The sequence below is a fragment of the Aythya fuligula genome, chromosome 1 (genome assembly GCF_009819795.1).
Source record: "Aythya fuligula isolate bAytFul2 chromosome 1, bAytFul2.pri, whole genome shotgun sequence".
Classification (NCBI taxonomy): Eukaryota; Metazoa; Chordata; class Aves; order Anseriformes; family Anatidae; genus Aythya; species Aythya fuligula.
The window spans coordinates 29,024,754-29,048,780 of NC_045559.1; the positions used below are offsets into that span (position 1 = coordinate 29,024,754).

At 39.1% G+C, this 24,027-nt stretch overlaps 1 protein-coding gene across 4 annotated transcripts in view; it reads left to right on the forward strand.

Annotated features, from left to right (window-relative positions):
* DOCK4 (dedicator of cytokinesis 4) overlaps nucleotides 1-23,768 on the forward strand; it is a 246,519-nt gene extending 222,751 nt beyond the window's left edge. For 2 of the 4 annotated variants that reach the window (XM_032182910.1, XM_032182919.1), the window contains 15 exons: nucleotides 704-845; nucleotides 1,412-1,578; nucleotides 2,860-2,946; nucleotides 5,802-5,978; nucleotides 9,467-9,550; nucleotides 10,989-11,108; nucleotides 11,480-11,601; nucleotides 11,925-12,045; nucleotides 12,556-12,637; nucleotides 12,873-12,982; nucleotides 14,098-14,265; nucleotides 16,360-16,432; nucleotides 19,013-19,126; nucleotides 20,016-20,077; nucleotides 23,094-23,768. In XM_032182910.1, coding sequence (XP_032038801.1) covers nucleotides 704-845; nucleotides 1,412-1,578; nucleotides 2,860-2,946; nucleotides 5,802-5,978; nucleotides 9,467-9,550; nucleotides 10,989-11,108; nucleotides 11,480-11,601; nucleotides 11,925-12,045; nucleotides 12,556-12,637; nucleotides 12,873-12,982; nucleotides 14,098-14,265; nucleotides 16,360-16,432; nucleotides 19,013-19,126; nucleotides 20,016-20,077; nucleotides 23,094-23,519 — 2,055 coding nt within the window. In that variant the 3' untranslated portion in view covers nucleotides 23,520-23,768. The remainder of the gene's footprint in view (nucleotides 1-703; nucleotides 846-1,411; nucleotides 1,579-2,859; nucleotides 2,947-5,801; nucleotides 5,979-9,466; nucleotides 9,551-10,988; nucleotides 11,109-11,479; nucleotides 11,602-11,924; nucleotides 12,046-12,555; nucleotides 12,638-12,872; nucleotides 12,983-14,097; nucleotides 14,266-16,359; nucleotides 16,433-19,012; nucleotides 19,127-20,015; nucleotides 20,078-23,093) is intronic. The other 2 variants (XM_032182929.1, XM_032182940.1) reach the window with 1 other exon arrangement.
* The last annotated feature ends 259 nt before the right edge of the window (nucleotides 23,769-24,027 follow it).

Genomic DNA, 24,027 nt, shown 5'->3' on the forward strand with positions numbered 1-24,027 from the left:
AAATGAAGTTCACTTAACAGCGTTTTTTAAAAAAATAGTTAAGATATTTCCTTATTTCAAACACGTCTATGAGCAAAATCAAACCAAAAAAGATTTGTCCAGAGACAGGAAGCCCTCATCACCAACCCAGTTGGGAACTAGTTCCAGTGTGTACTTCATATCCAGACATCTCTTGTTTAATGTGGGACTCACGTTATATCTATATTCATGTTGTACAGTCTCAAGAAAGTAATGGTGCAGCTTCATGGTGAGCATCCAGGTTAAAAGAAATGGGGTTCCCTAGTTCCTCATGGAAATGACTTTCAGCTTATTTCATTGTCTTAACTGTCTGTTGCATTGTATTTTTGTTACATATTTTATACCATTTGATATTTTAGGTTAGCTACACACTTTAATCCAATAAGAACAATTTTTCCCTTCAACTTTTTATTGAAGATTTAAGTATAATCATGTCATTTTTCCAGACTTCTGAATAAAACATTCTTTACATGGTAGAATTTCCTTCTTCTTTTAACTGCCCTGCTCTTTTCAGATTTCTTATTTTCATCCTTGCCTTCTTTCTTATTTTTTCCTTCTTAAAATGATGTAAGAATTGCCCTTAGTATTTAAAATTGTGTTTGGATCTATCTAATGATACCCATTTATTTTTGCATAATTTGCTCTTTTTTTCTTTTCTTTTTTTTTTTTTTCTTATTCTGCTTAGAATAAGGAATTTGTTTGCCGAGGACATGACTATGAAAGGCTGGAGGCCTTCCAGCAGCGAATGCTGAATGAGTTCCCACATGCCATTGCTATGCAACATGCTAATCAGCCAGATGAGACCATCTTTCAGGCAGAAGCACAGTGTATCCGCATAATCACAAACCCATACTCTGCAGTTGTCTTTCATGCTTTCAAAAAACGTAGGTACACCTATAGCCAATTTCAGTCACAATGTGCCACACTGAAGGAAATGGTAGGTGAGAATTCCCGTGCAATTTGTCCCAAAGGCTCTATTATGTTTGGATTTATTTTTGTGTAATTGTTGGTTTTCATTAAAAATTCATTGGTAGATAATTAATATTCCTACTTTAACCAAAAATACTAGTATAACACTCTCAGATTTCAAGGTACAGTAATTTATGTTCTTACAATACACCATAATGTTAGCACAACATTGTGTACTGAATATATTTAATTAAATCCCTTTATTCCCTGTACATGTAAAACATGTATGTAACACTATTTTGGGTTAAAAAAAGAAACCACAGGTCATCAAAAATCTCACAAGTTCCTCTCCCAAACTATCAATAGTCTAGAAGCATTTAATGATACAGACTTTCAAAAGAGTTTTTTATTCTGTCTTGCTTCAGGAGTCATTGTGCTTTGCTAATTTCAATGAAGCGGGATAGCCTTAACTCTTTATGTACAGACTTGCAGATCTACGCTGTGACACCAATCCCAGAAAACCAGGAAGTCCTGCAGAGAGATGGCATTCCAGATAACATCAAGAGCTTTTACAAAGTAAATCACATCTGGCGATTCCGATATGACAGGCCGTTTCACAAAGGGACCAAGGACAAAGAGAATGAATTCAAGGTAAAGTACTACGCACCTTCATGAACTACTAAACCTAATGATTTATTTGTAATATCAACTACAGTTTTGTTATTGAACTGAGTGTGTTCTAACAAATTCTCTAGAGGATACGGCAGGTCAAGTATGACTGTTTCACTGCTCATTTTAATTAAAATAATGTGATAAGTATATGGGAGATTAAATGTCTTTTTTTTCAATATGACAATGAGAGAGCAAAAAATACATGTTTGTTTTTGCATCAGTGATATAGTGAAAGCGCAACTGGAGAGAGCGGAGAAGCCTCCAGAGAAGTTGATAAGGCAGATGGGAAACTGTCGCTAAGAATGGTTATCTGTGAATTACCAAAAATTATCTCTCCCCAGAGCAAGGGAAAGACAGTTTTGACTAAGCTAAAGCATAATGTTCTGTTCCTGTGACATCAAAACTAAAAACTGCATCTGAACTTACAGCTTGTCTCAGGGAAGCGCAATAGTTCCTTCCCTGATATGTAAATGACTTCTGTTCCTCCTAAGTAACATATCAACTGGAAATTCATCTTGCAGTTTTTGGTGTAATTTCACTTTTGATCCACTAGAAATGCTTACATCCCCACATGGGAACATATTCTGATATTCAAACAAGCAAAGAGAATTATCCCATAATAATGCTCTTAGAAAGTTAGAGAAAAGAACTTCAAGGGTAATAAATTAGCTAAATTAAATCTGTGTTGTCCTCTAATTAAAGCTTAGGGTTTTAATTTAATTTTACGGCTTGTATATATTTTGTGTAAGAGCTATACTGTGAGTTAACCATTACTCTGACTTCAGGCAATTTGTCATTTTAAAAACCTCTTGCTCTAAGTGTTTAATAGTATTTGAGTACCACATTGGCCATGCATTTTGGAATCTCAAAATAGACTTCACAGAGGAGAGCTGGTGTAAGCTGTTCTGCTTCTGAACTCTCCCTGTTCTCGCTTGTTATCTCAGAAAGGAAATATCAAAATGCTAATTTAGTTGTGAGTGACTTTTGGAGGTGAGGGAACAATATATAATGTAAAATAGTACCTTGTTTAAGAGTGCAGAACCAGCAGAAATTACTGCATAGTAGCAAATCCTAGAAAGTAAGGAGAAAAGTGAAAGTCAGGCTTCTAGGCTGGACATTTTAGTATATACTTGGAAGCTAATACTTTTTTATTTTTATGTATACTGTTTCTTAGATGGAGATATTCACGAATAAAAGTGTGAATAATTAAGAAAATTCTAGAGACAAATTAGGGGCATAAATTGATTTTTCATATTGTAGAGCCTATGGGTGGAGAGAACCACACTGATCTTGGTGCAGAGTTTACCTGGAATCTCCCGTTGGTTTGAAGTGGAAAAACGTGAAGTAGTGAGTATGAGACTGACAGTAATATGTGTTGTGTTGGTTTACTTCCTTATCTATATGTTATTTGAAAAGTACTGTAAGATTAATTACCCATATCTAACTTCTTTTGGAAGTTTTCAAGCTAGCTACAACAAAATTATTTACAAAGTATTAAATAATTTGCATTGTCCAGTTTCTCTTGCCCTTTAATGTACTAATAAGAACCACCCTCAGGATTCATTTTAAACAGTTGAGGAAATAAGGAGTTGTGAACAGTAATGGGGAGTCAGAACACAGACAAAAGGCAACATTTAATGTTAGCAAATTGCTTTCTTAAAACTCAGCATGACATAACATTTACGACTTAGAACATCTGTAGCTTAACATATCTTCCAGTATTCTTGAAAAGTAAGCATTTTCCAAGTTCCTGTACTGTAATAAATTCCATGTGGGTATATCTCTGTGTCTGCCTGCAGCTCTGTGGAAGTTACCAGTGCTCAGCATGGGCACAGAAGCATGCCTACGCAGGACTTGCAGGAATAGGTTCTAAAGTAGCAATCTGTTACTGACACACTGTAATTTCTTTTAATTCCTTGTTTTATTTCTTAGAAAATCCTTAAATACTTCTCATATGCATTCTGAGGAGTGCTCCTAATAAAAAGATCTCTAAATAATTGGTCAGTTGTCGAACCAGGGAATATAACATCTGCAACTGCTTTCCTTCCCGTCAAAGCCAGTTCTACAATAATTCCATTAAATATAGGAACGCTGTTTTACAACAGATTTTCTCTAAAAATCTATTGTGTTTTTCTTTTATAATAGCAACAAAACATTATTTGTTCACCGTCCTGATACTCTTCTGTAGAAAACCAAAAATGGAAATTAGTAAAAATCAAAAAACAGTGTGTGACGCGAGAAATTTTGTTAGTTGATTCCTACTAAGTCCTTCCTAGGTTAATAAGACCCCAATCTGATTACTACATAGAAAATGAAAAATAGAAGAACCACCTCAGTTAGTTACTGTGTTACCATTATAATCACCATTTCCTACAGTTAACTCTAATAATTTTTACTAGGCGTGTAGTGGACTGTGATTTAGATCTGTCCTTGTATTTTTTGGTAAATTACAGCAACTGCAGGCCTTTATTCTTCCCATCCCTCTGCTTTTTGCTTTTCCTGCAGTTCATGCCAAGAGTAAAGCTTCCTCGTGCTCTTGAGAGGACAGGCACATTCTGTTCAGTGACTGCCTTTGACTGTAACTTGATTATCATCTTATCTCAAAGTCTGCATTCACACTCCTCAGCCATAATGTCTAGCTATTGGCTTTCCATTGGGTGTGCGAACTAGCTCACCCAAACTTAAACTCCGGTCTGTGCCCCTAAGCAAGGTGAAGCACTCTGACTGTAGTGTTTTTAATGGGGTGGGCAGCTGAGCTCCACCACAGCTGTTCTCTCACTCCCCCTCCTCAAAGGGAAAGGGGGAGAAAATAAAATGAAAAGGGCTCAAGGGTTAAGATAAGGACAGGGAGATTGCTCAACAATAATAACCACATTCAAAACAGAGTCAGCATAGGGAGATTAATAAAATTTATTACCCATTACTAACAAACTAGAACAGTGAGAAACAAACAAACAAAAATAAATAAATAAATAAAAAGCCACAACCTTTCCCCCTGTCCACCCTCCTCTATGTCCTCTCCCCATGTGGCACAGGGGAACAGGGAATGGGGGCTGCGGTCAGTCCCTGATGCTTCGTCTCCACGGCTCCTTCACGGTCCCTCTCTGCCCCTGCTCCCTCCCTGGGTCCCTCCCACAGGATGCCGTCCTTCCCAAACTGAGCCTGCAGGGGCTGCCCACAGGCAGCAGCTCTTCAAGCACTGCTCCCACATGGCTCCGTACCATGGGGTCCATCCCCCAGGAGCAAACTGCTCCAGCACGGGTCCCCCATGGGCATCAGCATCCCCCAGACCCCCTGCTCCTGCGTGGGCTCCTCTCCATGGGCTGCAGCTCCGGCCCGGGGCCTGCTCCTGCGGGGGCTCTCCATGGGCTGCAGCCTCCTCCAGGCCACAGCCACCTGCTCCACCTGGGGCTCCTCCATCCATGGGGGGGCTGCAGCGTGGAGATCTGCTCCATGTGGGACCCATGGGCTGCAGGGGGACAGCCTGCTCCACCAGGGGCCTCTCCACAGGCCGCAGGGGAACTGCTGCTGTGTGCCTGGAGCACCTCCTGCCCTCCTGCTGCGCTGAGCTTGGGGGCTGCAGGGCTGGTTCTTACTCCTCACTCTCCCAGCTGCTGTTGTGCAGCAGTTTTTTCCCTTTCTTTAATCTGCTCTCACAGAGAAGCAAATAACATTGCTTATTGGCTCAGCTCTGGATAGTGGTGGATCCCTTTGGAGCTGGCTGAAACTGGCCCTTGTCTAACACGGGACAGCTGCTGGGCTCTGCTCACAGAGGCCAGCCCTGCAGCCAGTCCCCCACTACCAAAACCTTGTCACTTAAATCCAGTGCACTGATCTCACCCCAGATTAGGTAAAGTTAACAAGGACAGTCCAAAAATAGCCCCAAGTCCCAGCAGTTTCACTGGATGTTGATGTGTATGCATTTTGTAGCAGGTGCTGAGCATTCTCCCAGTGTCAGACAATAAATCTACTAGAGAGCATTGTTTGCTTTAGTCCTTGATTACTTGATAAAATTAGTTCTCCCTGTTCGTATGTTTTATAGTGTTGGCCAGATGAGAAAGAACTTTTTCAGCCCCAACACACTAGAACATAGAATAATGTTGTTTTCAGGTTTAGAAATCAACAAAAATTACCTTTAATTTATTTAATCTTTTAACTGAAGATTAAGCGTGTTTGCAATTTTTCCTCACTTCTTTTTTCAGGTGGAAATGAGTCCCCTTGAGAATGCCATTGAAGTTTTAGAAAATAAGAACCTACAGCTGAGAACATTGATCAGTCAGTGTCAAACTCGACAGATGCAAAACATTAACCCTCTCACAATGTGTCTAAATGGGGTCATTGATGCAGCAGTTAATGGTGGTGTTGCTAGATACCAAGAGGTAAGCAATTTATTTTGTATTTATTAAAAATCTGTTATATGATAATTTCTTTCTGATTCCTTGTCTATACATATACAGCTTCTCTGTATGAACTGAGGACAGAAACTGTTACATCAATAATACTTTTAATTACAGTTATTTTATGTTTAGCTGATGTTAAATATATTTAACTTTATTGGAACAACTGTTTTTGTGCAGATAGCTCTATAAACACACTCCACTGATGAGCAGATTCACAATCACTTGCATTCTTTAGTGGTTAATGCTTCTCTTTATCATTATTTTGCTTTAGAAACAGTCAGTTCTAACTGTATTGCTATAATATGTACACTCTGAGCCCGTGTCTGGAGGTACTTCTGGCCAACCAGCAGATTTCATTTTCTATTCTCATGTTCTGATTTACAGGACATAGTTCTTGACAACAAATTAATTAATTTCATAGAATTGTATTCATTTATTTATTTATTATATCCTCCTTCTGCTCCTCTCAAGTTTTTGTTTTCTGGAAAAATCTAGTGAGTTGTAAAATGTATTATTCAAAAATATCCAAACTTTTACTTCAATACTAGATTTGTCTCCAAAAGTTGTTCCTGATTATTATGATCTCTAAATCACCTTAAAAAAAGCTTACATTTTTGGGATGCTATATTTTCATGAAGCTATGTGGGACTGAAACTGCAATAAAAAGAAGGAAGGACTATTTTTTTTCATCTCGGCTTGATCTCTCTGTTTCTCTTACTAGTCTTATGAAATACTTGAATTGACTGCTTGTTCCTTTTCCATTTAAAATGTCAAGTTGAGTAGTTATCCACTTGTGTCAAAGGCTACAAGATTTGGTGTTCAGTCAATAGTGGTAAATTTGATAAAACTGCACCTAAATTAAACGAGAGATTTGAGTCTGCTGTAGTATTAGAACCTGTCATTAATACTGCAGCATTATGAAAGCTGCGGGGCTAACGCAAAGCAATACCATGTTTGATGTTTCACAGCTGCCTTTAAACAAAAAGGACAACAAAGCTGTTTAGCATAGCAAAACACCACGAATGTTGTCCCTGGAGCAATAGAATCATGTCAGAGCTATGTCTGGTTTGAATTAGTAGTATCTGAGTTTGGTCAGAGCTAGCTGGGTGTCTCTGCATGGCTCTTCCCATTCTTCAGGAGTGTATTAAAGGTTTTAGCTTGTTCCATTCTTTTTACTGTTCTTAGCTTCAATTCTTGATCTCCTAGGTAGTCTTCACTTTTAGTTTTTGATTCCCTTCTGTCCTTTACCCATTTCTCTCTCTTTCTCTATCTAAAATAGGATATTACACATTTGTGTTTCACCAGTTTGTGTTTTAAATGCCCAAACTGATTGTACTGGCTGTGAGATTTGTGTGTTTTTTTCTTCACCCTTTTCATATTCCCTTTTTAGTCTTTATGTTTTCCTGCTGTTTCGCCATTTCTCACCTCTTTTCTTTCTTCCTTCTTTCCTGGCCTCTGTAAGTGCTTTTCTCTGTCCATATGGTTTGCTTGCGTTAGCCTTTTCCCCTGTACAAAACTCAGTCAGTCTTGGAGCATGTGGTCTTTAAGGTAAGTTTAACTGTGTCTTTACAGATACTTTATTTCCCTTTTGGCAACTTCCCAGCTTTAAAACATAGAAGACCCAGCAAATAATGGATTTTGGCCAGCTACTGCCTTCTTGATTCGTCCCTCTTTTTTTTTTTTTTTTTTTTTTTCCTTCTTCTTCTCTCCTGATGGGATAAAAAAGATTCATCTCTAATTACTGTGCACTTGATATTGCATCTGTTAGAAGTACCATTTCTTTCACTGGTTTTGGTACAGAGCAGATCCCAAGAAAATCCAGAGAAGTGATAGTTATGCAAAACCTTTCTGTATGCTAAAAAGCATCAAGTGTGTTTTGTGCCCATTAACACCTCTCAGATTGCACTTTATGCTATAACATATGTTCCTTTAATCTCCTTTGCATATGCTATAAATAGAGTAGAGGCACTTTCATGCTTAATTATTGGAAACCACCAGTTTCAAGGCTGTTACTGGATTCAGTCAAATTCTGGTGGTTTTGCTTTTTTCTCCTAAAATACTGGAGATTTTGCTTAAAGTTAGATTATTACATCTCTGACTCATATTACAGCTCTTGCAGTTTTCTCTCAGCTCAAAACTACTGAGACACCACCTGCTTGATATTGAAAAAATATTAAGATTTTAGATAAGGGAAAAAAATTCAGCTGGCAGAAGTTTGGGGTTTGGGATTTTAGCAAGTATCAGAGGTCTCCTTTCTACAGTTTAGACTTACAAGACTTCATGTTGACTTATCTGCAGTGAGAGGGCCATGTGAAATAAATGTTCTTCACTACAGTATCAGCATTTTCTAGATAGGCCTCAGCACTTCCTTATTATGAGTTGCCACAGCATGAGACTTTGGAACTGTCAGAGGAAGGGGTATATCAATCTCCAGCTCCACCTTTCCCTATGTTTACAAATGATTATGCATAGCAGAGATATTAACAGCTGAAGTTGGATGAAGGGTGGATTTAAGTGAGAGAATCACTAACACAAGTGGAAATCAGAGCACAGAGTAACAACTACCATCCTCTTAGCTCTGTGGAAAGCAAACTGTGTGTATGTAAGTATGCGAACGGAGACCTTTTGTGACAAATGCACTTCTGAGAAGGTCTGTAAATCTCTCAAAGGAGCATCTGGGGATTTTCTTTATAGAACAGAGCCGAGCAGTGCTGTGAATTCAGTGTAATCCCTTTGCAGTGTAGGATAGGTGCCATGGTAAGGAAGATGCAACCGTGAACATGTTGCATGAACTATGTCCAGGCTACTGCTGGTAGGTAAAATGACTTCAGGGTATTATGGCTGGTGCTATTTAAGCATTGAAGATGGCATGGAAAGTCATGTAAGCTCATTAACATGCCTTGATGTTTATCAGATGTTCCTGTAGTGGAAAAAAGTGTGGCTTTTTGAAATTTTGAAAATTTCATTTTGAAATCACTGAGTTCTTTCAAACCTTAATCATATTAAGAATGAAAAAGATTGTGTCACAGCTCCAATACATGTAACAGCATACAATTATGTGTTGTTCTTAAGGTATCTTTATATTTAACGGATAGTGAACCTCCTAGTATGAAGACTTCCTGCCTAAATCTTTGCAGTTATTTAAAACTTCTAGATCACAGTAAATGAGGAAAAGATATTTAGTTTCAACAATGATTTCCAAATCAGGTTTCCAAATTTGATTCATGATCTGTCCAGGATACTGAACAACTGATAGAATTACACATAAAGAATGGATTCATTTTATTTGTTCATACTCCAGCAATGCCAAAATGAATAAGTAATTATTTAGCACTATTTAGCATCTTCAATTGTATTGGAAAAGGAACTTTTGTTTCAAAAATACCATGAAGAAAGTGTTGTTTAAAAAAAAGAAGTCTTTTGTTTCTACTCTTTTTACATGACCTTGTGATTTTATTCTCCTTTAGGCATTCTTTATCAAAGAATATGTTTTGAACCATCCAGAGGATGGAGAGAAGATTACGCGCTTGAGAGAGCTGATGCTCGAGCAGGTGAAGTGTGGAAAAAAATGGCTAGGTTGCCTGTTCAGCTGTTCTAGCTAACGTGATATGTCCTCAAATAAAATATTAAATTTCAGAGATTAGTAACTGCTTAGCGGTCTTCAGTATTTTTCTGAATTAGATTCCAAATAGACAGCAACTTCCTATATAAGCAGGTCACGTTAATATATTCTCCCTAGTCCCTTTCATCATCATCTTAATCTGTTCAAGCTATTCTAAGTTAGAAGTTGAACAAGAGCCAGTTTTTTGTCTTCTGATGATCATGTGCAAATATTTGCACAACATATTTTACCACTACTACAGAACAGACATTCTCACTAAAAGGTTTGATGGCTTAGCCAAATATTTGTACATTGCAGTTTACCAATAGTACAGAATAGACATTATTTTTACAACAAAGTTTATCGTAAGAGCAAAAAGGGAGAAATTCCACACAGTGGAATGCTCTATTCATTATATGTTCTTTGTATTATTACCTCATTTTTCCTATTTACCGTGGTCCTTATATCATGAATATTCCTCTGTACTAACCCTTAGAATTTAAAAATAAGAGTTAGTAAATTCCTATGACAAAATGTGGACTCCCAGCAATTTCAGTTAAAACCTGTCTGGTACACACAGGTGATGTAACAGAAAACACAAAGTATTCAGAAAGGCCAGGCTGGCTTGGTGTGTGGATGCATCAGCTGGGATTATAAACTGGGGTCAGTGATGCTGTGCAGCTGCATTGCCCCCGAGAGGCCAACTCAAAACATCGGCAGTAGCTCTCATCCAAAGATATTACAGCACAGTATAACTATTTTGTTTTGATATTAAGATTTATCTGACTCACCATTTAACTGATTCAATATTTTATATTCCTGTGACTAAATTCGAGCAAGATGGGAGTTTTAGCAAGGTTATTCTGAAGTCTGTTGTGCCTTACACTGGGGATATACATAAAGCCACTGCTTACTGAGGTCTCTGTGGAAATGAGAGCAGAGAACAAAGGATTTCACAGAAAATACACTCCAAGGTCTCAGGTGGACGTGGTTATTGCTGTTCTCTTTCATGTTTTTTATGATATCTGTTCTCATTTCATTTAGGGCTTAGGACTGCTACTTTGTACATTTAGCCAGATTTTTCACTACATTATCTGTAGTAGTTTTTAGATTAGAACTGAATTCACATAAGCCAAATCTTTTGGAAAATCAAGTAGTAAAATATGAAGAGGCATAAATCCTCTTGTGTGTCCCCTTTTTTTGTCTTAGGCATGGTTTGATAACAGTTTTCTCAGGGTTGTAAATAAATTATTTTAATACAATATGTATTTCATCTTTTGAACGACCAACATTTATGATACTACTACTAATAAAAAAGTAATGAAAGTGTAAGGAAAACAGATTAAAAAATATATATTTTCCCCTCTTTCCTGCTGTCTCTTCTGCAGGCACAGATTTTGGAGTTTGGCTTAGCAGTGCATGAGAAGTTCGTGCCCCAGGACATGAGGCCTTTGCACAAAAAGCTGGTGGATCAGTTCTTTGTGATGAAGTCCAGTTTGGGAATACAGGTACATGAGCAGGTGCACAGATGAACCAGGAGACAGTCTAGTTGCGTTAATGGTTTTTAATTTTCCTAAGCAACATATAGTGACATCTTTTGGTTGTTTGTGCACATTACATCTTGTAGTATTACAGTATGACAAAGCAGAGGTAAAGTTCATAAACTTTCAATGCAGTGCAGAGAAAAATATTCATGTTTTACTAAAGGGAAAGTATCATCAACAAAAAGTTAAAATGTTTTTTTTTGTTGTTGTTGTTTTTTTTGCTAATGATGAGGCTGATCTAAAACACAGCTGTAACTATTCAAATGAATATCTGTGTGTCACAAAATACTTAGTGATGTTATGTTCATTGTAACCAGTCTTTTCACACCTTGCAGGAATTTTCTGCATGTGTGCAAGCTAGCCCTATCCATTTCCCAAATGGAAGCCCTCGTGTATGCCGAAATTCAATACCTGTTTCTATGAGTCCAGATGGTGCCCGGGTAATACCACGACGCAGGCAAGTTAAATTAATAAAAGCTGTTAATGTTGTTCCTCATGGAAGATGACCCATAGCGTATTTTGTGTGCACACTTGGAAGTGTGTGCACACATGGAAGATGACCCCTAGAATGTTTTGTGTGCACACTTCCTTCCTCTAAGGTCAGCCCGAAGTATCTTCAGGCATGAATCTTCAGACTTCTCACTTTCTCTCTTCCCCCTTCTCCCTCACCAATAAATTCAAATTAAATTGTAGAGGTTAATGTCATGTGCTGTTTTCACATGAAAAATGATGATTGGCAACTGCAGTTAACCATTTTGTATTTCATTATTTTCATAATAGTCCCTTGAGTTACCCAGCTGTCAATCGGTATTCATCCTCATCACTGTCATCCCAAGCTTCTGCTGAAGTCAGCAATATCACTGGGCAATCAGAAAGCTCTGATGAAGTTTTTAACATGCAGGTACAAATTATTGTCATTCTTCAAACCATTTTTTTCTTGTGAAGTTACTTACTTATTAAATTAGTGTTTCTATTATTCCATTCAGAAATCTAAAAGTCACTGCTGATACATTTTTAAAACAAATATTTAAACGGGCTGTTAACCTCGTTAAATTACAAAGGACAATTTTTATGTAAATGTTTCTTCCAAACTTGGAGTATGAATTTTTGACCACATTAGTAAGAATCAATTCACTTTGCAAAATTATCTGACCTTATTTAGACATTTCTGTCCAGTAGTCACAGTGACATAATTATTTTAACATATTAATTGTATTTCTATTTATTCAATATTGTACTTAATCATTTTGTGTAGTTACGCTAATGTTCTTTATACTGTTTTGTTGAAAAGCTTCTATAGCAAGTTACTAGTTCTTTATTTTTGGAAAAAAGTTTTAGTGAAATGTATTATAAACTTTTGCTTTCCAAAGTAGTAAGTATGCAGTGATAACACCATCTCTTCTGTGCACAGCCTAGTCCATCTACCTCAAGCCTGAGTTCTACTCATTCTGCTTCACCTAATGTGACCAGTTCTGCTCCATCCAGTGCCAGAGGTCAGTGCTCATCGCCTGTGGTAAACTGAATTAAATGATTCTTGATATGTTGCACAGCTGAATCCTTAAATAACTTTTTGCACAATGTCACCAGACATTGAATTTGGCCTTTTTTTTTTTTGAGGAATGAGAATTATTGGTAGCAGAGGATTTCTTTGTCATATATAGCCTTAGAGAACTGAAATGCCTGAATATCAGTGTATGTATTTAATCCCATGACACGTTTATATTGTAGCCTCTCCTCTGTTGTCTGACAAACATAAGCATTCCCGAGATAACTCTTGCCTGTCCCCGAGAGAGAGGCCCTGCAGTGCCATCTACCCTACTCCTTCAGAAACCTCACAGGTAGGAAACTTTCTGGGAGGCCCCCAAAAGTGAAGATGACATTAAAGGCACTTGAACTTTGAGCAGATTTTGTCCGCTCACTGCTATGGTACATATATATTTTAATAAATAACAGCTTAGCACACATGAAAGAGGGGTGAATAGAATGCACTGTACTTGATCACATTTCTGCTTCCTTTTATGGGTTTAGATCTGGTTTTGATATTTACTCACTGGAGTGAGAGGTGGAAAGACTTACCAGATCATGTAACATGCTTCTCTAAAACAGCAATATTTGTTCAATCTAGAGAAGATCTAAAATGGAAAAACTAGCAGTTATCCTAGCAGTTGTCCATGTTGACCTCCCCTTAATCTCTTTGAAATAGCTAATCCATCACAGTGCTAAGCCACTGTGAGATAATAACCCGGTCCATGTGGCAATTCGTATTTTCAGTGGAGTTTCAGAAAATATGTTAAGTCACTCCAGAGGAAAGAATGAGTTGAGTTCTTACCTTAAAATTATTGCTACGTAGGTCTGTATACAATCCGTATCTTTTGAATTATCTGAAATGCAAAATGGGCTTGGTGAGCTAGGCAATTTGGAATCCTTATTTCATCTTTTCTTCTGATTGGACCTGCTTTTCTAAAGCACTTTCCTTTAATATAGTCACTATTTCAGTCCACACCGTTACACTATGCACATCTTGCTGAAGATGAGAAAGAGGAGAAGTCTATAGTGGAAGTCCCTCTTTTCAACAGTAATTCTCATTTCCACCAGAAGTTTTGCGTCTGATAAAATACGATGTGGTAGCTCAGGATCCTTTATTTTAGACATGGTTTGTGGGTTTCTCTTTAGTTGTTACATTCTTGTCTCTTGCTCCTTGAGTTACTGATTTGTCTGAAGTTTTTCATCTTCTAGTTTAAGCCCTCATGCTACTACCTAAGGGCTTGAGAACTAGTATTGAAGCTTAGCCAGACTTAACAGTCCTCAGTGAGTACTTACTGATATATCTATTGGGCACTTTCTCACTGGTAGTGGAGCCAAACCAGTGTGCAGGAAAGACCAGGAGATGTTCTTTAAATAACGCGGTTTTACAGCTTGCCGCAAAGAAAAATTATCCCGTTTTTGCTCCCAGACTGCAAACTCTTGCTTTGCCAAGTGGAATGTGACTTCTGCTCCCCACTCTACCCGAGATTCGATAAGGGAGGCTGAGGAGCTCGTAGGCCCAGTCCCCACTCACCCAGAAACTCGCCTGGCAGCAAAATCTCCCAATCTGTCTCTACCCTCAGTGTCCCAAGAGAGGGTAAGTAGAAAACTAACTTGCTTGTACAGTGAAGTATGTTTCAAAGATGAGAAGGCCTGACAGTTTCTTTTTGCGCTTTTAACTATAAATGAGGATATATCTTTCTGGGGAAAGGTGCAGTTTCTTCCTCCAGTGCTGTATTTCCTGTGTAGTGATCAGAAGGAAAATTCTGGTTCTCTACATTATGAAGAAATCCTCAGGACAACTGTAAGGAAATATCTTGGAGACAACCACAACTCTCATTAGAATTTAGATGCTCACGTTTTTCCTTGTACTTTCTATTTTTATTCTAACACAAGTAAACTTTTACAGTTTGGGTTGGAGCTTCACACTACATTAATGAGGAAAGGACCACCCTTTATGAATATCTTTGTTATGGCTTAACAAATGTAATTTTCACAATATTTTTTCAACCTGGAAGCATGAGATGTACAGGCAAATTCCTGCTCTTCAAGTCCAAATCCAGTCCTTTCAGGCTGTAGCAACCTCTTTTAAGGAAGTTTGATGGATTGAGTAGAACTGGACCACAGCAGTACTGCATCTGATCCTTCATTGAAACTGCTGCTCAAGGTTCTCTACGTATAGCTACATTCTGTCAGCATCTGTTTCTGATTGCTTTGTGATCTCTGACTGAGCAATTGTATGATGTCTCTCCAGCTTCTTCCATGCTCTGAGGGTGATTGTCTATTGTCATTGACTGGTTCCTTAGTTTTTGTGCTATTCTTCTTCCAACTAGAGCTTTTTGGCTTTCACATTTTTGGTTCTTTTGCATCTCACTATGTTCTTCCATATGGTTTTATATTCCATTGTTTCAGCATGTCTTCATTTCTCTGTAATTCATGCAGCTTTTGCCACTTTTAGCTCCCCCAATTTCAGTTGCTTTTTCAGCTTCTGCTCTTTACCTTCACAACAGAAGACAGACCTCAGCAGTAGCGCTACACTTGCCCACCAAATCCTAAAATACTGCAAACTTGCTACATAGTGAACATTTGATCCACACTAGGCAGGAACATCTGATCGCATTTTCTATCACATTAGAATACACACATAGTTACACCTCCTCAGTGTAATGGTAACTCCAGGAAAAAAGAAAATGCCTGATCCTGTGTGAAGAGCACAGCACAGATGGGCAAACCTAGTCTATGTCAAAGTCTACCAATACATTCACTTACAAGATGCTTTAAATCAAGTCAAATAGGGCATGGATTCTGTGATTCTGTATTTATTCTTCACTCTGAAACATGGTGCTGCAAAAGATCTACGATGATTGCTCTGGAGATGGGTTTGCCATTGTGTGGAACCACAGTGTAGTGACTCAGCAGCTTGGCACGGGGCCTTCATGAACACTGGGAGGAGGTGTGAGAATAGGGTTTGATAGGTTTGGATTTCACTGATCTTCCCTCAATAAAATGAAAAAAGAAAAAAAAAATAAATAAAATTGGAATTAACTGTATATTATTTACTCTTGTTGTCAGGATAAACTAGTAACCCACTGATTGAATGTTGCCAAAAGAAATAATTAGTGGAATTTTAAAGTAATTTTGTAAATGTTCTGTGACACTTTTAAGTTAATATTCAGAAAAAGAAAGGAAAAACATACCTTGTGGATCAGGTCTTATCCACAAGAGAAACAAGAATGATACTACTAAAAAGTTAGGGTAGGAAATAATACATTATGATCTTCAAAGGTAACAGCCATAATTTAAATATCTTCAAACACTACACCTTGGCCAGATGCTGATTCTGCAATGAAGTTATTGCAAATCTATCCGTGCACATGTTTAACACTTCATCAAGTTAACTCACTCAGATATCACTTGAGGAATGAGCCTCGTTTCATCTTGGAGGGAGCAGGAAACTGACAGAGTTCAGTATATGATAATCTTCCCACTGAGTGTGTACAATTTTCAGACAACTAGTCTGTTCGTATACATGTGTTTTTATTAAGCTATTTATGTTCGTAGGTGGTGTTTATCACTCTACCTCCAAGTAGACTTGTGTGGTAGGGATAACAACAAAAATATATTTGTTTTCTCAAAGGCTACTCAAATGCATTTGCAGTTATACATAAACTGTGCTGTTCTCAATTTACAGAGAATGCTGTTTAATCATGTTGGAGATGGTGCTTTGCCACGAAGTGATTCCAATCTGCCTGGCCCTGACAAAGGTGAGTGGAAATCATAGAATCATTAAGGTTGGAAAAATCCTCTAAGATCATCTGGCCTGACCATCCCTCTACCACAAATATCACCCTACCACTCTTGGAATCTATGAAAATTCATGTCATGTTCTTGTAGAATGCCAACTCTTGAGCACATAATGTCATCTCCAAGCCTCAAAGCACTAAAGCACGCTAATGTTGTCAAGTTTCAAAGCACTGCCGAAAAGAGGAGTAAACGGTGCCTGTTCGAACTGAGTGAACTCAGAAGGGCCCATGAGTTTAAAGGAAAGGGTGGTGCAGATTGTGTGAGATCTGTCCTTTCACCTGCTTTGTTAGAGTAGTGTAGGGAGTTGAACCCTGTTGAATATGGACTTCTGGAGACTAGGGCAAAGGGAAGCTGAAGTTCCATGGGCAGGATCATGAAGTCTGGTACCTGCAAGTTCCCTTTATCAAACATGTCTCTGTGATTCTGGTTACACTTTGGAAGGGAAAAGATCAATTTCTGTTTGTTTGTATGTTTTTTCCTAATCAGAATAAATAAGAAAGAAACCTATGAATTTCAATAACAATATTGCCTTCTATAACTTTTCACGTGGGGAAATTCAATATTATTGGCACAGTTGTTTTGCCAAGATTTTGTTATGTGCTCTTTTATGCATTTTGTGCTCCATAATTTCATTGTGCTACCCTTTGTTGCACCCTGAATAAAGGCTACAATAAAATAGATGTATTAAAAGCTAACATTTCAAGAGCATACTGTAAACAAGAACTGACGAAGAATCAGATTTTCATCAGTAAGAGTTGATTTTTATAAATATTTGTGTGTGCAAGTTTTGGTGTAAAATGAAGAGTGGAATTTTTCATAGGAGTGAAAGACATGAAATAACATGAAAATGTCAAAACTTTTCCATTGGTCTGTGCAGCCAAGTACATTACAAAATTGCTAAAATAAAGTATTCTCTCCAGGAGACTTTTTAGCAGTCCAAAGAATTGACTACTAGGGTAACTTAAAAGGAAAAAAATTGGCTTCTCAAGAGATTCAGGCATTTGAAGTACCCAGGCCTGGTGCCAAGTCATTTTTAGGATGAGGGCAAAACCATGCTGCTAGGTGACAGCCTACCATAAAAAGCAAACAGTGAATTGCATACTCTGGCAATAAAAAGGCAAAATGATCCTCTAGAAAACAGACAGATTATTCTGTGCGCTATTCTCAGGGTCAACTGATGTGCAATTATGCTGTAACAATATTGTTACAGATACAGTACAAATAATATATATATATATAATGGTTTTTTTGTGTTGTCTGGTATAGGCCAGTATAGCATGATTCCAGTCCATCTGAAAGCCCTTGTTGCTTCTACAATAGCAATAATTGCTAACATGAATTAGCATTCAGCAGCAGCACTTTGCTTTCCACACCATCTTAGTAAATGAGCATGAAGTTCTTCCACGTGGTTCCTCACAAGTGTGACACTAGCAGACAACAAGGAAACTGTCATGCAAGGCATGAGCTCATGTTACTTCCTGAAAAACTTTTAACTTGGTGGAAGAGGTTTGAGGTTAAAGCTCTCAGGTATTCTTCGCCTCTGTTAGTTTGTTTGTTTGTCTCATTTTTTGTTTGTTTGTTTTCTTTGGAAGCAGCTTGTTCACCGTTTATAGGATGTGTAAGAAAAATTGCAAATTTTTCGTTCATTTGTATCCTGTGCATGTTAAATGCCCTTTGTGTCTGTCTTACTCTTTCCAATAGCAGTGGCTCTATGATAACAAGAAATAATCCAGTTCCATTTATTAAGCTGTTCCAAACTTTATGGGAATCATTCAGTTAGAGACATGGAATTTGGTAAAAGTAACACAGATAATACAAAGGCCAGTTTTATACATGTCCAGGTGATAGTCAATTTGCAGGCTCCTGGACCACGGATACAGACAGTGTGTATGAATTGAGTTAATCCATAATATTTTAATCTGATTTTGTTCAAACGCTTTTACATTTCTTCCCCTCTTCACTCCCTCCATTTTGTGCCCTTCTTTCCATCTTCTTTCACTTCTGAGTTCATAGCCTATGAGGCAACAAAAGACTGTTAGCACTGAAAGCTTTCTGAGGGATCTTGATTGGAACTTGGTGAGTTCCTTTCTCTAGTCCCTTCTGCATATAAAATGAGTTAATGGAAACAGTTTGTGAATAGGCTGTTCTCTTACACCTAGAAACCTTTAAATAGGAGTCTGGTGCAAAGATAAACTGATGATATTAACAGGCTTCAAGCTTATCTCCCTTTGTGGGAGATTTGCAGTACACCAGAGTGGTATATCAGCTGCTGCTGTCATTGGTGGTCCAAACTGCTATACAATCTCAAACTGACCCAAGGGCCAGATGCATATGTCAGGCAAACCAGGAGACTGACAGGCTTTGCTTAAGAGCCTTTCAAATGATGATGCAACCATGAGAGTTTTTCAGGCATCCTGTTACAGTTGTTTAACATTTTCACTCTGCATATTTGTACCCTCGCAGAGAAAGGCAAGTAAGAGAGCTTGAATGTGACAGCTAAAAGTGGTGCTGCCTGTGTCAGCTTTTGCATTCTCTTCCAGCTGTAAACACCACTCCCAGCAGCTGGAGCCTGGACAGTGGGAAAGAAGCCAGAAACACATCAGAGAGTGGAAAGCTTATATCTCCTCCTGTACCACCGAGACCTGCACAGACTGGTGAGTTAATGGACATCTCAGGCTAAGCTCCAGTTAAAAAATGATTTACTTGAGTGCTTAGATTCTTTCCGCTCTGACTAACATTTAGCTTCTTGGGCATGTTAGTTTATTATTTGATTACTTACATAGAAGGCTGTAGAACTTCAAGTATTTTCATCTCATTAGGCTTCTTTGTAGCATTCTGTTTCCAGTACTCTGCCTCTTCATTTAATGACTGTGTAGTTTCAGACAGTTCATTCTGGTAACTAGGGAGGATGATCAAATTTAATCTTTTGATCTTATGATAATTAGAGGTTAGCAATCGGAAATGATCATTAAAGAAAAAGAATCTTACCACATGCACAGCAATCATGAAAGTACGTGAGTTCTGTTCCTATAACCAATTTGCCCTTCAAAAGACTAATTTCCATTTAAAGAAAAGACTTCTTAAGTGGTATTAGAAATATAATTGCTCTCAAGGGGGTGGAAACTTTTTGGAGTTTTAGCCTTATGCCTCAAAGTAAGTACATTTTGTATTGTATTTTTTCTTACTTAAAAATACAGAACATAGTTCTTAAGAAAAAAAAAAAGGAGGATGGGAAAAGGGGAGAAGAAAATACTGACTTAATTTGAGTCCTGTATTATTTGGTAGGATGTAAACCAATTTAAAGTGGTATAAAATAAAAGATGGATGTAGAAATTTCTTGTATTTTATTGATTATATGGCAAGATAATCCTGAAAAAAAAAATATAAACAGTATCTCTAAGACTATTTGCAACTATTGAGCAAATACATAGAGGGAATCAGAGATAATGTTTGTATGTAGAATGATCTATTTAAAAAGATTTCTTAATGAAAATTTTAAAGCTGTAATGCTAAGACTGCAGTGAAATCTTTCTGACTTTACAGCATCACCAGCAAGACACATAGCCACTGTTTCCCCTTCTCCTGCTGGCAGATCACCAATGAAGGTACTGTCTTTTTGCAAGTGAATTTCCTTTGTGGGACTGACTGTAGGTGTTGTGAGGTAGATCATATACATTAAATATGTTATTTGGGATTACATCTTTAATTCATTATACTGAATTATATATATTTAGTTCAATATCATATGCCTATTCAAAATCCAAAAAGTAAGTAGTCATAACAATCATAGCAGGTCTGAAGATTTTCAAAACTGCAGGTAAGAAATATAACCTTCGGGCTCTGTAGTGTGTCAGTATCAGACTTCTCACTAACATGTGCAATCAAGCTCACCTGAGTCAGTGGACAAAATGGAGTGTGAGAAATAAATGTAAGAAGTGCCAGCTAGTCCAGAATGCTGTCTCCAGCAGTGGCAAAAGGAGATGCCAGTTAAGGAGACACTGTTGTGCAGCCCATTCCTCTTACTCCTCCAGCATCCAGAGCTGTTGCGTTAAAGGGTGTTAATCTCTGATCCAGCAATTTTAACACCCAGTGCCTCTGCAGAGCTGTCCAGGGAGGCTGTGTGAGAAGTTGGAAGGAGTTTGAAGCTTGTCGGTAGGAAACACTAGGCACATCCTGTGAATAAGCATTGGTTCTTCTGTGGAAGCTGGGCGCCCATAGCAACAGCGGCTAAACTGAGCAGGTTTCATTTCTGTTTCAAGATATTTGAAGATATTGGTACCCGTTTGTTGTGCAACATCTTATTGGTTAGAAAGCCTGACCAGGAAATCTGTCTCCCATGGCACCGGAGGACATGAACACACAGCCTGTGCACACTCCATGAAAACCACGCTGCTGACAGACTGCACAACACTAGTCTCAGGGATAAACTCTGCCAACCCATTGAAGCTGGGATAATTGTGCAGTTGGAATTACAGGGGTCAGCAACCTAGAGGGAGAGCAAATCAGAGGGTGCGCATCTCCTGGGGGCAAGGGAAGTGGCACCCCAAAAACGCCTCCTTTCCCTTGAGGTCCCTAACCACAAGTCTGCAGTCATTTTTCTGCCTACTGTCCCATGAGCCTGCTACTTCTTCACTTGTGTTGCTGCAAAGTGGACCAGGTTCAACACAGAGTGATTTTGCTTGACGTCAAGTGCCCATAGTCCCATTGCCATGGTACACTTCTGCTGAAGCGAGTGCTGATGCCAGGTTTTGCACTAGCTGCTTACGAGGAAGCGTGTCAGAGCATTAGGGTGTTGTACAAAAGGCGAGTGGCGACCTGCATTCTTCAATTGACTCAGTACATCTGGTTCTTAGGGGTATCTCAAGCTCATCCTAACCTTTTCTTTAAAGGCCCAGGCAGAATTTAAGCATTTTACAGCCAAACTCTGGAATGAATGCCACCTGGGAGGAGAGGAATGTTGGCCCAGAATACTTGTGAGAGTTGCTGGATCTCGCTTCAGGCATCCATGAGTTTCCAGACACTTTGGGTGTCTAGACTGTTACTCACCGCTGACAGGAGCAGTTTGCAGCGCTGTCAGGAGCTAAGTGCTTACCCTTGCTCAGCTCCTGAATTGAAGCAGGCAGGATTTATGCATATTTGCTCCCGTTCTGAGTGACAAAAGCAAAGCTTCTAGATCTTATCTATAGTCACTTAATCCAAGTGTCAAGTGCTCTTGGAACATGAACCTATTGCATCACTTATTTGAAAACTTTGACCCTGGATGTTTGTGTGGATAGGAGTGCAGCTGCAGCTTCCTTACACACAGGGGGACAGAATCTGAAGCAAGTATTTAATAAGCAGCATCCCCACAACGTGTGAAATGTTTTCAACATGTACTGAGGTTATAAGAAAACTTGCTCTGTTTTTCTGTAGCTCGAATGGCTCAATCTTTAGCTTTTGTTCCAGCTGTTATGTTCTGCCAGAGAAGGCTGTCTTAGTCCAAAACCCACTGATGCAAATGAATATTTTTCCATTGCTTTCAGGGCGCTGCGGATCCAGTCCTAATAACTGAGATTATCTCAACAGAATAAAGTCAGTGCAGCCAGCTCGTACCTTTCTGCCCCTTTTCACTCCCTCCCCTCCTCACCCCTGTTGCATGGCTCACACTTCTCTCACCTAAAGCTGAGCAGCTGGGTGCCAGGCAGTCTAATAAGAACCGGGGTCAGAAATGTGTCTTTGACATGATTTCTCCAGTTCTTTTTTAGTCTGTGCTAGAGACCATTAAATCTAGGTTGTCTCAGGCTGCTCTTGTCAAAATCAGACATGTCGCAAAGCCTTTTCAACTTGTGACGTGTGCTCTAGCATCTGACAGCGTTAGCTGAACTTGCTTTGCTAGGAGAGGACTCCACAGTGTCAGATAGGGCTTTCCTGCCCCTGCCTCTGCTCCTTGTCGGTGCTGTTGTTGGGCCCTCACTTTCCCCACAGACCCGCAGGCCTGCTGGTGTAGCACCTGCAACATTTGCCCTCCCCCGGATCCTTGTCCCCAGGGCTGTGGTGGTGTTTGGGGTCATGCAGAGCAGCACGGTGCGTCTGCAAAACACCCGGGAGAGGAGATGGAGGAACTGCAGTGCAAACGCCACGGCCTAAATGTGCTTTTCGTTGCATGACTTAACTAAAAGTTGTGAGAACAGCTTTGGAAAATGGATGTTGAAGAAGAGATCGAAGCATCGGCTCTGAATGCGATGCAAGTCCTGTGTTTTGGCGTTAGGGGGCAGGACACCACTAGGCAGACACGATGTGTGGGTATGTATTGCGCTTAAAGAGCTGAGAAACTCGAGAGTTCGTTTTAAAGGCTTCCAGATTTTTCCAGAGTGTGATGATAATCAGATAACATTTAAATACAGTTTTGCTTCTACTTAAATTAATTACTGGCATGAGCACTGCTTAGGGTGTACTTGGGCACTTTTGAAACTAGCTCATTATTGGTTTCTCACTGGTTCCTAATTAAAACCGAAATGCAGCGCTTTACATCTATCAAACCATGGAACCTGTGCAAATGCCTCTTTGTTTTCAGTCTGGGGGCTGAAATCTCTCCCTGCTTTACCACGGGTAAATTCTTCTTATGCCCTTTCGTTTGAGCAGGGGTCCGTGCAGTCATTCACGCCGTCTCCAGTGGAGTATCACTCCTCGGGGCTCATATCCAATTCCCCGGTGCTGTCGGGGAGCTACAGCAGCGGCATCTCTTCGCTCAGCCGATGTAGCACGTCGGAGACGTCGGGCTTCGAAAGCCAAGGCAGCGAACAAGCAGTGACTGTCCCGAGCTACAACGTTTCGGAGGAGCCTGTGAGAAAAGAAAGCAAAACCCCGCCACCTTACAGCGTGTACGAGCGGACTTTGAAACGCCCCGTTCCTCTACCTCACAGCCTCTCCATCCCGCCCGCCACAGACCCGCCGGCGCTGCCGCCCAAGCCGCAGCTGGTGCGGCCAAACAACCTGGAGAACAGCAGCAGGAGGACTGAGCAGGTTCCCCGGCCCAGGCCTCTGCCGCGAAAAGTGTCTCAGTTATGAGAAGCCACTTTTTTTGTATTTAATCTCAACCAATCCATGACCGTTTAGGAAATGGTATTTTTTTAAAAATGGTAAAATGCGTTTAGTTAGGCACTTTAATGTTTTGCCCACTTTTTCTTTTCAATAATTTTTAAATGCTTGTTAATATTAAGTTGCACATTTTTAAATGAAATTACTAACTTAGGTTGCCAGATATTGCAGGAAGCATGAATGAGAGGCTTTTTTTTTTTTTTTTTTTACTTTCATGGTGGTGAATACTGATAAATGCTTTTATTTGTACTTTGTTTTTATTTAAAAAATTGAATCTAAAACCCTACAATTCTCATCTGAGCTAGCTGAATGCTTCTTACAAAACACAGAATATACTGACTGGACCTTTACTACTAGAAATAAATGCACGCTTTCTAACCAAGTGTAGTCTGTAGACTAGGATGTTTCCGCAAGTAGGCTGGAAGTTGTTTCTCTTATCTGTTGAGCAGGTTGGTCATTTCAAATGTCTGTGGAAAAA